Below are 17,336 nucleotides of genomic sequence, written 5' to 3'. Positions count from 1 at the left end.
CATTTTACAATGTATACAAATATTAAATCACTGTGTGGTACAGTTGAAACTACTACAGTGTTATATGTAAATTATACCACAGTTTTTAAAAGAAATTAAAATATCAAGTGAAAAAAATTTAAAATATCTGATATTTTAAATCTTTACTATGTATTGAAATAACATTGGGATATGTAGTATTAAATAAAATACATTATTAAAGTTAATTTTTAACTCTTTATTTTTATGAAAGAACTGCTAGAAAATTTGCAATTATATGGCTCATCTTATATTTCTGTTAGTGCTATGTAAGAGCCAATGCTCTAATAAGGAAGTCAAGTAATGTAAAATTTATTTCTACATGCCTAAACCAACAATGACTATATTTTTCAAGTGGGCTGAAAACCATTTTTCTGGCATATATTTATTTCTGTCCTGTTAGATTTTTAGAAATAGTACCAATTGTATCAAAATGTTTTTTGTGATTTGTATGTATATCCGTATGATATGGAAGATATGTGTATCTGTATGATATGATACGGATATTTATGATATGTACAAAAACACTGATGTAGCGAACTCCTAAGGGAGTGATGCAGGCAGTATGAATACTTCGGGTGTTCCAAGGACAAACATGTTGACGGAATCATCGGAAGGCTGTAATAGAGACTTTGGGCCTTTATTGATGAGACACTGAAAGAGAAATATGATTCAAGTGGGGAGGAAGTAGTGAGCTGGAGGGCTTAAATAAAGCCCAGATAGGTAGTGGTCTGGGTATGTGAGTGGGCCAGAATGATTTGAATCAAGGATTTCAGTGTAAAAATGAGAGAGAAGGATTGGAGAGTTAGGTTGAGACTGGAATTATAAGACACTGAGGCTACGGTAAGAAATCTGTATATGTTTAATGTAGGAATTTAAGAGCCAGAAAACGTATCAGTAAATGAGAAGTGTTATGAAAACTGTATTTTTGGAAGGTTGGTTTGGTTATAAGAGATTACCATAGCTATTTTTCTGAAGTGAGACGGTATAGTGGTATCCTGGAGATATTGGGGGAAGAGGGACCAGGGTTGAGGTGTATGAAAACAGAATCATCAAGACTATTATGTTTAGGGAAGGCAGAAAAGGAGAAATTGGAACAGGCCTTGGTTCCCTAAGTATCACAATAGAAGTAAAAATAAAGATGTAGGTTTATGTAATGTTTGTTTTTGTACTTTTTTTTAAATTAAATTTTAAAATTTTTTAATAAACATATAATGTATTTTTATCCCCAGGACTGCGGGTCTGTGAATCGGTTTACACACTTCACAGCACTCATCATAGCACATACCCTCCCCAGTGTTCATAACCTCACCCCCCCTCCCTGCCCCCTTCCCCCAGCAACCCTCAGTTTGTTTTGTGAGATTGAGAGTCACTTATGGTTTGTCTCCCTCCCAATCCCATCTTGTTTCATTTATTCTTTTCTTAGCCCCCAAACCTCCCACGTTACATCTCTACTTCCTCATATCAGGGAGATCATATGATAGTTGTCTTTCTCCAATTGACTTATTGTGCTTGTTTTTATACTTTTAAACTGTAAGATAGCTAATATAGCCCTTTACAGATGAGGAGTTTGACATTCAGTGTTTAAAGAATTTCACCAGAAGAGTCCTGGGCACCTTGTATTAAGTGGTTGAGTGGACAACTGAGCCCTGGTCTTTTTTTTTTTTCCCCCCTACTGTGTTGTTGTTGGCATCTACTCATTTGTGTAGCCAGTGCCTAAGGTTTTCTTGATTTTCTCTATAGCTTTGCACAACCAGTCAATTACAAATTGTATTATTTGTTTCCTAAACATTTCTCAGATCTGCCCACTTCTTTCTCTACTTCCCCTACCTAATATCGGTTATTCCCATCTTTCTGGGTTGATATTTTCCAGAATTTACATTTAATCTCTGCCTTGCATCCTGCCTCCTAAAACAAGCAAGCAAATAAAAGAAGTTGCTTTTCTAAATTTTAAAATGCTGAGCGCACTCTCTTGCCTAAACTTTTTTTTTTAATTTATTTTTTTTCCTTGCCTAAACTTTTTTTTTTTTTAAGATTTTATTTATTTATTTGACAGACTGAGATCACAAGTAGGCAGAGAGGCAGGTAGAGAGAGAGGAAGGGAAGCAGGCTCTCTGCTGAGCAGAGAGCGCCCCTTGCCTAAACTTTTTTTTTTTAAGTTGAGTGGCTTCTTTCTTTCTTTCTTTCTTTTTTTTTTTTTAATGATTTTATTTATTTATTTGACAGATCACAAGTAGGCAGAGGAGCAGGCAGAGAGAGGGGGAAGCAGGCTCCCCGCTGAGCAGAGAGCCTAGTGTGGGGCTTGATCCCAGGACCTTGGGATCATGACCTGAGCTGAAGGCAGAGGCCTTAACCCACTGAGCCACCCAGATGCCCCTTGCCTAAACTTTTAAATAAAATGTAAACTTCTGGGCCACCTGGGTGGCTCAGTGGGTTAAGGCCTCTGCCTTCGGCTCAGGTCATGGTCCCAGGGTCCTGGGATCCAGCCCCATGTTGTCCTGGGATCCAGCTCCTTGTCAGGCTCTCTGCTCAGCGGGGAGTCTGCTTCCTCTTTTCTCTGCCTGCCTGTCCACCTACTTGAGATCTCTGTCTGTCAAGTAAATAAATAAAACTTTTAAAAATAAAAAATGTAAACTTCTTAGCCTGGACATCTAAGGTTCTTCATGATCATGCCCTTTTTTTATGCCCATGCCTCCGCTTCTATGATCATTTTATTTTTCAGTCTTTCATTTGCTGTTATTTCTGTAAGTAATGTCCTTTCCTCCTCTTTTCTCTCTTCCCCCCTCAATCCCAAATGTAGGTTTGGGCTTAGTATAATAGTCTATCTACTTGTCCATAATCACTCCTCTGTGTTCCTCCCCGATCCTCGCCTCCAACCCACTGTCTCACATCCTTAGAAAACTCATTTAAATAGGCTCATTAAGGGTAGAGACTTTTTCTTGTTTATTAGTAGTGCTCCCACAGAAAGCTGTTGAATGGGTGAATGTTTTTATACTTCAAGCTTATTTTGAGTTAAAATTGGCTTTAGTGGAGAATGAAGAGTCTGGAAGAGTGACTGAAAATTAGTCCATCGTTTGCCAACCTGTGTCCAAAGATAAGATAGTGTATATTTCACACACAAAAAAATTCCTTGATAAAATGTATTAGAGAATGTAGACATTATATCCTTCTCTTGGATATTCATGATGCACATAAGATCAGTCAATAAAGATGTCAAGTTGTCCTGCAGTAAAACAACAACAACAACAACAAAACAACTTCTTTTGGGATCTAATATTTTTCTAACGTACGTGATTATAGAACCTTTTTAGAGAGTACACCTCCAATTTTTCTTAGGTTACTAGTGGTTAATTGGTATTTGGGAAATGCTAAATTTGATAGGCATATATGTGTGTCTTTTATTTCCCTTGAGTCTAACTCATAATTAATGTAATCAGATCATGCCCAAGGGATATGTGGAACTCTGGTTGTTTACAGGTAGAAGAGAAAACCTGAGGGAGGATAAAACAATCTTCAAATATTCAAAGGTTCCATCAGAAGAGGACTTGAATGTATTGTCTTTGAAGGTAGAGAAATAAGTGTAAGAACCAGGGAAGGAAGGTGTATGAAGGCAGATTTTGACCACATGTAAGGCTAACTTTCTAATAACTAGAACTTCAGAAGATAAGTCAGTTTTCTGTCCATTAAGGTTGTCAGGTGAAGATCCATAGGGATGCTATAAAGGACTTTAGAACTTAAGGTATAGATTAAAAGAGTAGTTTTGTGAAGTTGCTTGAAAACCATTAGACTATTTCTTAGATATGCATCAATTTGGAATTTATATTGTTTCTTTTCTAATTCTATGGATCTATAGCTTGGTGTGCAATATGTAAATTATCCAAATATGTGTTATGAGATATAAACACTAGTAGAAATTTTAGTTGTATGGTTAAGGGCTTTTACTTGATTTTTTTTAATGGGCTTTATTTAATTAATTTATTTTTTAAAAGATTTTGTTTATTTATTTGACAGAGAGGGAGAGATCACAAGCAGGTAGAGCAGCAGGCAGAGAGAGGGGGGAAGTAGGTTCCCTGCTCAGCAGAGAGCCCAATGTGGGGCTTGATCTCAGGACCCTGAGATCATGATCTGAGCCAAAGGCAGAGGCTTTAACCCACTAAGCCACCCAGGCGCCCCGATGGGCTTTATTTTTTAGAGCAGTTTTAGATTCACAGAGATAAAGAGCACAAAGTACAGAGAGTTCACATATACTGTCTTTTGCAACACATAGAATCTCCCCACTATCCACACCCTGGCACCACAGAAGCGCATTTGTTACAGTTGATGAACCTACATTGACATATCATTATCACTCAGAAATTCACAGTTTACATGCAAGTTCATTTTTTAAAGGATTTTTTATTTATTAATTTGAGAGAGAATGAGTGAGAACACGAACAAGGTGGAAGATCAGAGGGAGAGGGAGAACAGGCTTTCCACTAAGCAGAGAGCCTGATGTGGAGCTCGATCCCAGGACTCCAGGATCGTGACCTGAGTTGGAAGGCAGACATTTAACCAACTATGCAAACCTAGGTTCATTCTTACTTGATAAGACTTTAAAAAAGAAAATGTGAATGAGTATCCCTTCTCATTTTTAAAAGAATGGTTTTCAGTTATTTCTTGCCCTGGTCTAGTCTTTCCTGATTCAGGGTCTAAAAGATAGCTAAAATCAACATCATCTGTTTTGAAAAAGTATTCAGGGCTGGGAAAGTTCGTTTTTTTTTTTTTTTTTTTTTTTTTTAAGATTTTATTTATTTATTTGGCAGAGAGGGAGAGTACAAGCAAAGGGAGCAGCAGGGAGAGGGAGAAGCAGGTACTCGATCCCAGGACCCTGGGATCATGACCGAGCTGAAGGACACTTTAACCGACTGAGCCACCCAGGTGCCCCGGAAAGTTCTTTTTTTAAATCATTTTAAATGTTTATAAACATTTTCTTCTGCTGGCTAATAGTATTTTTTTCTTTTTTTAAGTACCAAAAGAATTGGTGGAACTCCATTTGAAGTTAATGAGGAAGATTGGCAAATCTGTTACAGCAGACAGATGGGAAAAATATTTGATCAAGGTAAATATTAAAAATTAACCTTCTGTTACTGAAATATTACTTTAGCGTAAATTAATGCGTTTCGTAGTATGCTTAATTTTTAAAATGGTCTGCTAAAAATTGAAAATATGACTTAGAAATACATATAATTGCTCTTAGTATGTGATTCTTTTTTGCAACTACTAAGCCATAGTCTTGAGTCTTAAGGTTAGCTTTTAGAGGTGTTCTGTCTCTCTTGTGCCTAACACTGACCAGGACTTTTCATGTCTTCTCTCATTTAATCCTTAAAATCTTCCTGATAAAATCAAGTGAGACATAGATAAGGCAAAGAAAGTTGTCATTTTTCCTTGAGATCATATAGTATACATAGACAAAGCCAGAATTTGTCTATTACTTAAAAAGTAAAATGTTATAACACCTTCAAGTCAAACATAGGAGACTTCAAAGTTACCAATAAAGCCAAACCTATCCTCAGAACAACCTGGGAAATCAGAAAAGTGTTGCTTTATGGTAAACCCTATTAAGGGCAAGACCATTCAGGAAAAATTGTCTGAAATTGCATCCAAATGGAAGCCTAAGCTGATGAATGTCCCTACCTCCATGATATCTTTTGAGAGTATTTTGAATTCTATAACCTACCAGAATGGGAGGTGATATTTTTTGGTATTTTGAAAACATTATACTTTTCTTATGTTTAAAAAAAAAAAATACATGTGTTTCTGTATCCATGTATTTTCATATCTGCTTTCTTTTGGGGGGAGTTGTGTATATGACTTTAGAGCACTATGAAAAGAGGAACCATCAGGGAACAAGAGTTACTTGTTTTTACTATAAAAATCACATGTGCTTTTCCAGTTATCTTTGCTGTGTTATACACTATTCCAAATTAAATGACATGAAACAATAAGTATTTTAATTAGTGGACTGTTTCTCTGGGTCAGAAATTTAGAAAGAATCAGTACTTTGCCCCCCCCCACCTTTTTTTTTAAAGTAGGCTCTGCACCCAGCGTGGAGCCCAATGTCGGGCTTGAACTCACAACTGAGATTAAGACCTGAGCTGAGGTCAAGAGTTGAATGCTTAACTGACTGAGCCACCCAGGTGCCTCAGTACTTTCTTCCTTTTTATGCCTGAATACTGTTCCATCAGATGCATATGCCACTTTTTATTTATCAATTTACCAGTTTATGATACTTGGATTGTTTCCATCTTTTGGCTTAGGAAAAGTACTGCCATGAATACTTTCATATAGCTTTTGGGCAGATATATGGTTTATTTTTTGTATCTAAAGTGGAATTGCTGGGTCATATGGTCATTATGTGTTTAACTGTTTGAGGAACTGCCAGATTATATTCCAGAGCTGCACCATTTTACATGACCACTAGGAATTTTTTAAAATTTCCAACTTTCCCACATCCTTTATGCCACCAACATTTAATGATTGATTGACTTTAACCATCCTAGTGGGTATAAAGTGTTCTCATTGTGGTTTTGAGTTGCGTATTCCTTATGACTAAATGATGTTGAGCATTCTTTTCATATGCTTGTTGGCTGTTGTATATGTTTGGGAAAATGTGAAAAAATGCCTACTCCTATTCTCCATTGTTTAATTGGCTGTCTTTTTGTTCTTGAGGTTTAAGAGCTTTTTATATATTGTGCATACTAGACTCTTACCAGGTATATGATTTTACGTACATTTTCTCCCACTTTGTGTGTTGTCTTTTTACTTTCTACGTAATGTTCTTCATGAACAAAAGTTTTAATTTTGGTGAAATCCAATATATTTTTTTCTTTTGTGGCTAGTGCTTTGGTGTCATAACTAAGAAACCATTGGCCAACCCAAGATCATGAGGATATAATCCTATAATCTATAATAGCATTTCTGTACGTTTAGCTTTTTTTATGTTTAGATCTATGTTCTCTTTTAAGTCAGTTTTTGTATATTTTACAAGATAGAGGTTCACCTTCATCCTTTTGCATGTGGATACCCAGTGGTTGCATTACCATTTGTTAAAAAGACCATTCTTTCCCATATTTGATTGCCTTGATGTCCTTGTAGAAAGTTAGTTGACCATAAATATTAAGGGTTTATTTCTGAAGCCTTTATTCTATTGTCTTTTTTTTTTAAGATGTTATTTATTTATTTGACAGAGAGATAGAACCAGAGAGCAAAAATGGGGGGAATGGCAGAGGGAGAGGGAGAAGTAGGCTCCCGAAGTGGGATTTGATTCCAGGACCCTGGGATCATGACCTGAGCTGAAGCTGGCGATTAACTGACTGAGCCACCCCCTCTAGTGTCATATTATATGTCATCATTTATGCCAGTACCATACTGTTTTGATTACTATAGCTTTGTGATAAAATTTTTTTTAATATTTTATTTATTTATTTGACAGACAGAGATCACAAGTAGGCAGAGAGGCAGGCAGAGAGAGAGGAGGAAGCAGGCTCCCTGCTGAGCAGAGAGCCCGATATGGGACTCGATCCCAGGACCCTGGGATCATGACCTGAGCCGAAGGCAGAGGCTTTAACCCACTGAGCCACCCAGGTGCCCCAGCTTTGTGATAAATTTTGAAATTGTCCTTTTTCAAGATTGTTTTGGCTATTCTGATTCCTGTGCATTTTCTTAATGAGTTTGAGTAACAGCTTGTTTATTTCTGCAAAAAAGCTAGTTATGATTTAGGTAGGGTTAGGTATAATCTGTAGATAAATTTTGGGGAATATTAGCTTCTTTTAAAAAAATAATTTATTTTTTATTGTTATGTTAGTCACCATAAATTAAGTACATCATTCATTTTTGATGTGTTCCATGATTCATTGTTTGCCTACAACACCCAGTGCTCCAGTCTGTGTGCCTTCTTAATACCTATCACCAGGCTCATCATTACCCCCACCCTCTTCCCTTCTAAAACTCTCCGTTTCTTTTCCTGCAGTCCATAGTCTCTCTTGGTTCATCTCCCAATCCAATTTCTCCCCCTTCATTTTCCCCTTCTCCTCCGTGCTGTTCCTTATGTTCCACAAATAAGTAAAACCATATGGTAATTGACTCTCTGTTTGACTTATTTCACTCAGCATAATCTCTTCCAGTGCCATGCAAGTCGATGCAAAACTTGGGTATTCATCTTTTCCGATGGCCAAGTAATATTCCATTGTGGATATGGACCACATCTTCTTTATCCGTTTGTCTGTTGAAGGACATCTTGGGACAGTATTACTTCTTCTTCTTCTTCATCTTTTTTTTAAGAAATCTCATTTTTAAAGATTTTATTTATTTATTTGACAGAGATCACAAGTAGGCAGAGAGGCAGGCAGAGAGAGGGGGGAGGCAGGCTCCCTGCTGAGCAGAGAGCCCGATGCGGGGCTTGATCCCAGGACCTTGGGATCATGACCTGAGTGGAAGGCAGAGGCTTAACCCACTGAGCCACCCAGGCGCCCCCAGTATTAGCTTCTTAACTAATATAAATGTTCTGATCCATGAAAATAGGATGTCATTCAAAATATCTAGGTCTTTAATTCCTTTCAAAAACATTTTGTAGTTTACTGAGTCCAGTTTTACCCTTAATTTGTTTAATTCCTCAGTATTTTCTTGGTCTTGATATTGTTATAAATGTTATTGTTTTCTTAATTTCATTTTGGATCATTCATTGCTAATGTTAGAAATACAATTAATTTTCGTATATTAATCCTGTATCTTGCAACTTTGCTAAGCTTGATTATTAGCTCAAATAGTTTTATTGTGGATTTTTAAGATCTTCTACATGTAAGATTATGCCATCTGCAAATGTAGATTGTTTTAATTCCTCTTTTGCAATCTGGAGATCCTTTCTTTTTCTTGTATAATTGCTCTCTCTGGAACCTCTGGTACACTGTTGTATAGAAATGATAAGAGCAGATGTAATGTTTCTGTTCCTAGTTTTTCAATATTTTAAGATTTACTATACTAGATATGTCACAGATCTTCTTTATAAGGTTGAGAAAAGTCTCTTCCTAGTATGTTGAATATTTTTATCATGAAAGGTGTTAGATTTTGTCAGATTTTTTTCCTGCATCTATTGATATAACCTTTTTTTTTCATTTATTAACATGGTGTATTACTTTAATTTTCATGTGTTGAAACCATTGCAGTCCTGCAATCAGTCCCATTTGGTCATGGTTCATAATCCTTTTTATATGTTGCTAGATTTGGTTGCTAAATTATTGTTGAGGGGTTTTGTGTCTATATTCATAAGGTATACTGATGTGTTTTCTTGAGATGTCTGTGGCTTCATAGAATTAGTTGCAAATTATTTCCTCTATTTTTTTGTAAGTGTTCATGAAGTATTAATATCAATTCTTTAGGGGTGCCTGGGTGACTCAGTAGGTTAAGCCTCTGCCTTCCACTCAGGTCATGATCTCAGGGTCCTGGGATTGAGACCCACATCAGGGTCTCTGCTCAGCGGGGAGCCTGCTTCCCCACCTCTCTCTCTGTCTGCCTCTCTGCCTACTTGTGATCTCTGTATGTCAAATAAATAAATAAAATCTTTAAAAAAATTAATTCTTTAAACATTTATTAGAGTCTAGTAGTATAACCATTTGGGCTTGGGCTTTTCTTTGTTGGAAGTTTTGTTTTTGTTTGGTTACTTGGTCTCTTCTGTAAGTTCAGATTTGTACTCCCCGCATTAAATTCATTCTGTAAATTCATGTGTTATATTTAATTTTCTTTCATCTCAAACTATTTTCCCATTTCTCTTGTGAGTTCTTTGACCTGTTATTTGGTTGTATATTGATTTCCACATATATGTAAATTTTGCCAATTCCTTTTCCTGTTACTGGTTTCCACTGAAATTTCTAATTTCATTCCATTATGTAGAACATACTTTGTGTGATTTTGATCCAGTTAATTTTGTTGATACTTTTTATGGCCTCAATTAACATGTGTGTGTGTATGTATAAAATGTCCTTCAATATTAAAAAATAATTTTTCTACTTAGGTATTTAATGGGGTTTGCTAATTTCATATTTATATTTACTGTCTCTTCTGATTTTCCTTTTCTTCTGATTTTTAAGAATTCTGCTGCTATATAAATAAAGTTTATGCACAACACATAAACACACAGACAGACACTCCTAAGTACAGATAGATATTTTTCCTTATCCTTTTTGAATACTAAAATCTCTACTATTTTATTAAAGAACAATAAACTTCCTTAATTCCTTATTCCCTTTATCTTTCACCCATCCTTCCTTTTCCACTTTATTAGTTATGTATTGCTTTCATGACAAATGACTTTAGAACCTAACTGGTGAAAACAGTGAATATCAAGTCTGCTCTTCTCTAAGCTGCACCTAATGCTCAGTGCATCCCAAACTGTTTTCTCCCGATGTCCATTGGTTGAATTTTTCTGGTTGAAGTCTGAAAGTGGCTCTGGTACAGAGAGGACAAAGAGACATGAAAGAAAGAAGCAGAATAGTCCAGATTGATAATGCGGCTAGTCACCAATATGAAAGAATTTCTGTGATTGTTTGGATTTGTATATCTGCTTTTTGATGCCTTCTTTGGATCACTTAACACATAAACTGTTGGAACTCATCTCAAGTCCTACTTTTGTTAGAAATCAAAAGTTGATAAAGTGCTTAATAAAATTAAGTACTATAATATCCAATTAACATATTTAAATATGCACAGCTTTATTAGTTATCAAAATGATATCAATAAGTAAGCAACACACATAGGATATTCTCCTGAAGTACCAGTTTCTGGTGAATAGGGGACATTGCACTGTAGCCAGGAACTCCTCTTCATAAAGTCACTACTTTCAAGAGCAGAGGACACAGCTGACTTTCTTAACACAGAGAAACAGACGAGAGGCTGACAAAGTGAGGAGACAGAGAAATTTATCCCAAATGGAAGAACAGGACAAGGCATGACCAGAGACATAAGCAAAACAGATGTAAGTGACATACCTAATAGAGAATTTAAAGCATTGATCACAAAGGTGCTCACTATACTTGAGAAAAGAGTGGAAGACATGAGTGAGACCCTTAACACAGGGATAAGGAATAACATAGATAAAGGGCTTAAAGGATGAAATCAGAGTGGGCACCTGGGTGGCTCAGTGGGTTGAGCCTCTGCCTTCAGCTCAGGTCGTGGTCTCAGGGTTCTGGGATCAAGCCCCACATCAGGCTCTCTGCTGGGTGGGGAGCCTGTTTCCCCCTCTCTCTCTGCTGCCTCTCTGCCTTCTTGTGATCTCTCTCTCTCTCTGTCAAATAAATAAAACCTTTTAACAAAAATGAAATCAGAAAAGTGCTTAATGGAAGGCATAACAGTATGGAAGAAGAGGAAGAAATTAGTGACCTAGAAGACAAAGTAATGGAAAGTAATCAAACGGAACAAAGGAGAGAAAAAAGAATTAATAATACAAGAATAGGCTTAGGTAACTCAGTGACTCATCAAACATAAGAACATTCATATTATAGGAGTCCCAGAAAATGAAGAGAGAGAAAAGAGGGCAGAAAATTTATTTGAAGAAATGATAGCTGAAAACTTCCCTAATCTGGGGAAGGAAACATACATCCAGATCCAGGAGGCACAAAGAATTCCATCAGAATCAATAAAAGTAACCCAAACCGAGACATATTGTAATTAAATTTGCCAAGTATAGTGATGAAGGCAAAAATCGTAAAAGCAGCAAGACAAAAGAAGTCAGTAACTTATAAGGGAAAACCCATAAGGCTAGCAGGAGACTTTATAGCAAAATCTTTGCAAGTCTGAAGGGAGTGGCATGATATAGTCATTCGAATTGCTGAATTGGAAAAATCTGCATCCAAGAATACTCTATCCAGCAAGCCTATTATTCAGAATAGAGATGAAGAGTTTCTCAAACAAAAAGTAAAGGAGTTCATGGGTGCCTGGGTAGCTCAGTCAGTTAAGTGTCTGCCCTTGGTTCAAGTCACGATCCCAAGGTCCTGGAATTGAATTCCACCTTGGGCCCTCTGTATAGTGGGGAGTCTGCTTCTTCCTCTACCCCTCCCCACACACATGTGTGCTCTGTGTCTCTCAAAAATTAATAAAATCTTAAAAACAAAAAGGGGGGTAAAGGAGAGACCAAAAGCGATAGTATAAAGTAGGAAACACAAAAGCAGTGAAAATGAGTATTTCTGTTAAAAAAAAAAAAGGTCAAAATACTCACAAAAAATTATATAATACATATACATACACATGAGTGGCTCAGTTGTTTAAGCATCTGACACTTGATCTCAGCTCAGGTCTTTATCTCAGGGTCATGTGTTCAAGACCCACCTTGGGCACCACACTGGGCATGGAGCCTACTTACGAAATTAGTAACATATACCTAACATCTAGGGAGGAGAGAAGAAAAAAGTGGATTCAAACTTAAATGACTATCAACTTAATGTAGGCTGCTATATGCAAAAGAGGTTGTAGAGAAACCTAATGGTAATCATATGTCACAGACCACTAATAAACCTACAAGGAATGAAGAGAAAACCAAATATGTCACTAAAGAAAATCAGCAAAATGTGAAAGACAAGAAAGGATCAGAGAAAATCTTCAGAAACAACCACAAAAAGGTAATAAAATGGCAATAAATACATATCTGCCAGTAATTGCTTCTAATGTAAATGAAGTAAATACATAGTCCAGTGAAAAGATATAAGGTGACAGGATAGGTTAAAAAAACAAGACCCATCTATATGCTGCCTACAAGAGACGTATTCTATACCAAAAGACACCTACAGATGAAAGTGAGAGACTGGAGAAACACCTGTCATGCAAATGAATCTCAGAAGAAAGTCTGAGTAGCAATATTTATATCAAACAAAACAAACTTTAAAATAAAGACTGTAACAAGACATAAAGAAGGACACGATATAAATGGATAATCCCATAAGAAGATATAATTATGAATATTTATGCATCCCACATAGGAGCACCCAAATACATAAAATTTAACAACAGACCTCAGGAACTAATCAGTAGTAATACAATAGCAGGAGACTTTAATGCCCCGCTTACATCAGTTGATAGGTCATCCATTCAGAACATCAACAAGGAAACAGTGGCTTTGAATGACACGCTGAAGCATATGGATTTAACAGATACATTCAGAACATAATATCCTAAAACAGAATATACATTCTCTTCAAGTATGTGCAGTACATTCTTCAGAATAGATCACATATTAATGTCATAAAACCAGTTTCAACAAATTGAAAATGGAAGTCATAGCATGCATCTTCTCTGACCACAATGTTATGAAACTAGAAATCAACCAACAGGACAAAAAATCTGAAAGATCACAAATACATGGAGGTTAAATAACATGCTACTAAACAATGAATGGGTCAACCAGGAAATAAAAGAAGAAATAAAAAAATAACACTGAAACAAAGGAAAATGGAAACACAATGGTCTAAAACCTGTAGGTTGCAGAAAAAGTGGTTCTAAGCAGAAAGTTTATAACAGTATAAGTCTATGTTAAGAAGCAAGAAAAAAGTCAAACAACCTAATGTTAAACTTAAGAGAGCTAGAAAAAAGAACAACAAATGAAACCTAAAACCAGTAGAAGGAAGGAAATAAGATTAGAGCAGAAATAAATCACAAACTAAAATAAAAACCAAAAGAATAGATTAATGAGGGGCGCCTGGGTGGCTCAGTGGGTTAAGCCGCTGCCTTCGGCTCAGGTCATGATCTCAGGGTCCTGGGATCGAGTCCCACATCGGGCTCTCTGCTCAGCAGGAAGCCTGCTTCCCTCTCTCTCTGCCTGCCTCTCTGTCTACTGTGATCTCTCCCTGTCAAATAAATAAATAAAATCTTTAAAAAAAAAAAAAAAAAAAAAAAAAATAGATTAATGAAACCAGGAGCTGGTCTTAGAAAAAAATCAATATAAACCTCTAGCCAGACTTATCAAAAAAAAAAAAAAAGAGAAAGGACTCAAAATCATAAAGGAGAGAGGAGAAGTAATGCTCAATACCACAGATTTACAAACAATGGTAAAAGTTCATTATGAAAAACTATATGCCAACAAATTGGACAACTTAGGAGAAATGGCTAAGTTCCTAGAAACATAGACAATACCAAAACTGAAACAGGACGAAAAAATTTGAACTGACCAGTTACCAGCAATGAAATGGAATCAGTTAAAAAGCCACCCAGCAAAATGTCCAGGACCAGATGGCTTCATAGGTGAATTCTACCAACATTTCAGGAAGAGTTCATACCTGTTCTTCTCAAACCATTCCAAAAAAATAGAAAAGGAAGGAAAACTCCCAGATTTATTCTATAAGGCTAGCATTATCTTGATACCAAAACAAGATAAAGATACTACTATGAAAGAGAACTACAGGCCAATACCTCTGATGAAGATAGATGCAAAAATCCTCAATAAAATATTAGCAAATCCAACAATACATTAAAAAAACAGTTCACCATAATAGTGGGATTTATTCCTGGGTTGTAAAGGTGGTTCAGTATTTGCAAATCAATCAACATGATACTCAATAAGAGAAAGGATAAAAACCATAGAAGAAAGGATAAAGACCATATTATCATTTCAAGAAAAAACATTTGAAAAATACAATATCCATTTATTATAAGAACCCTCAACAGAGTTTTAGAGGGAACCTACCTCAACATAATAAAGCCCATATATGAAAAACCCATAGCTAACAGTATCCTCAATAGGGAAAAACAGAGCTTCTCAAACCCTAAATTCCCACAAGGCAAGGATTTCCACTCTTACCACTTTTACTCAATATAGTACTCGAAGTCCAAGCCACGGCAATCAGACAACAAAAAGAAATAAAAGGCATCCAGCCTGGTTAAGGAAGAAGTCAGACTTTCATTAGTTGCAGGTGACATGACACTGTATCTAGAAAACCTGGAAACCTACACCAAGGAACTGCTAGAACTGATAAACGAATTCCATACATTTTCAGGATACAAAATCAACGTACAGAAAAATCTTTTGTGATTCTATATACTAATAATGAAGCAGTAGAAAGAGAAATTAAGAAACAGTCCCATTTACAGTTGTACCAAAAATAATAATAAACTTAGGAATAAATGTAACCAAAGAGTTGTAAAAGATCTGTACTCTGAAAACTATAAAACACTGATGAAAGAAATTGAAGATGACCCAAAGAAATGGGAAGGCATGCATGCTTATGGATTGGAAGAACAGATATTGTTAACCTGTCTAAACTGCCCAAAGCAATCTATATCTTTAACATAATCTGTACCAAAGTGCCAATAGCATTTTTCACAAAAATAGAATAAACAGCTCTGGAATTTGTATGAAGCCACAAAAGATCCTGACTAACCAAAGCAATGTTGAAAAGCATAGCCGGAAGCATCTCAATTCCTGATTTCAGATTATATTACAAGGCTGTAATGATCAAGAGTATGGTACTAGCACTGAAATAGACATAGATCAATGAAACTTATGCCCAGAAATGAACCCACACCTATATGGTCAATTAATCTTTGACAAAGTAGGAAAGGAATGGGAAAAGGACAGTCTCTTCAATTTTGGGAAAACTGGTCAGCAACATGCAGAAGAATGATTTGGATCTCTTTCTTACACCAGACACAAAAATAAATTTAAAATGGATTAAATAACTAAATGTGAGACCTGAAACCATAGTAAAGTAGAAGATAACACAGTAACCTCTTTGACATGGACCATAGCAACTTTTTTTCTAGATAAGTCTCCTGAGGCAAGAGAAACAGAAGCAAAAATAAACTATTGGGATTATGTCAAAATAAAAAGCTTCCACAGAGCAAAGGACACAGTGGGTAAACCTGAACGCAACCTGTGGAATGGGGGATGTTATTTGCAAATTACATACCTGATAAAGGGTTAGTATCCAAAATATTTAAGAAACTCAGGAAAACTTAACATGCAAAAATATATAACTCAATTAAAAATGGGCAATAGACATGAACAGACATTTCTCCAAAGAAGAAATACACATGGCCAATAGACCCATGAAAAGATGTTAATCATCACTTATTATCAGGGATATGTAAACCAAAATTACAATGAAATATCACCTCACGCCTGTCAGAATAGCTAAAATCAATAACCTAAGAAACAACAGGCATTGGTGAGGATGTGAAGAAAAAAGAACCCTCTTGCAGTGTTGATAGGATTGCAAACTGGTGCAGTCGCTGTCAAAAACAGTATGTAGTTTCCTTACAAAGTTAAAAACAAAACTACTGTATGATCCAGTAACCATTCCCCTGAATGTTTACCCAAAGAATACAAAAACAATAATTAAAAGGGATACATGCACCCCTGTGTTTATAACAGCATTATTTACAATAGCCAAGATACAGAAGCAGCACAAGTGTCCATTGATAGACAAATGGATAAAAAGGTGGGGTGTGTGTGTGCGCACGTGCACACATGCATGTACATGTGTACACACACACCATGGAATATTATTTAGCCCTAAAAAAGGAATGAAATCTTGTCATTTGCAGCAACATGGATGGAGCTAGAAAGTATAATGCTAATTGAAATAAGTCAATTGGGTCATGATCTCAGGCTCCTGGGATTGATACCCACATGGGGCTCCCTGCTCAGCAGGGAGCCTGCTTCTCCCTTGCCTTCCACTCCCCTTGCTTGTGTTTTCAAATCAATAAATAAAAAATCTTAAAAAAAAAAATGTGGGATGCCTGGGTGGCTCAGTTGGTTAAGCGTCTGGTTTTGGCTCAGATCATGATCCAGGATCCTGGGATCAAGTTCCGCATCAGGCTCCTTGCTCAGTGGGGAGCCTGCTTTCTCCTTTTGCCTGCCGGCTCCCTCTACTTGTGTGCACTCATGCTTTCTCTGCAAAATAAATAAATAAAATCTTAAACAAAGCAAAGCCAAACATGAACATCAAACATTTATTCTCTTGCAGTTTTTGTGTGTTAGGAATTTGAATGGGACCTAACAGTCGGTATACCTCTGGCTCAGAGTTTCTCAGGCTGCAGTCAAGCTGGCAGCCTGGCATGCTGTCTCACCAGAAGGCTGAACTGGAGGAAAATCCCTTCTAAACTCAATAACATGGCTATTGGCAGTATTCAGTTTCTTGGCATGATTTGTCCACAGGGACCTCAGAGTATTGGCAGTTACATAGGGCATTGCTTTTCCATCCAGCTGCTTACCGCATTGCACCAGAGCTGGTGGATGAGAGAGAGCCTAAGACAAAAGTCATGATGTTTTTGTAACCAGATCTTGGCCATCAACATACTAT

General features: G+C 36.5%; 1 protein-coding gene across 2 annotated transcripts in view; it reads left to right on the top strand.

Moving 5' to 3' along the window:
- RSF1 (remodeling and spacing factor 1) overlaps positions 1 to 17,336 on the top strand; it is a 163,461-nt gene that overhangs the window by 39,944 nt on the left and 106,181 nt on the right. For both annotated transcript variants that reach the window (XM_004781025.3, XM_004781024.3), the window contains exon 2: positions 5,025 to 5,116. In XM_004781025.3, the coding sequence (XP_004781082.1) occupies positions 5,025 to 5,116 (92 nt within the window). The remainder of the gene's footprint in view (positions 1 to 5,024; positions 5,117 to 17,336) is intronic.

This window comes from Mustela putorius, unplaced genomic scaffold (assembly GCF_011764305.1).
Source record: "Mustela putorius furo isolate JIRA1106 unplaced genomic scaffold, ASM1176430v1.1 tig00003987_pilon_pilon_pilon, whole genome shotgun sequence".
In the NCBI taxonomy this organism is placed as follows: Eukaryota; Metazoa; Chordata; class Mammalia; order Carnivora; family Mustelidae; genus Mustela; species Mustela putorius.
The sequence above is the reverse complement of the archived record's forward strand: the minus strand, read 5'-3'. Positions and strand labels throughout refer to the sequence as shown.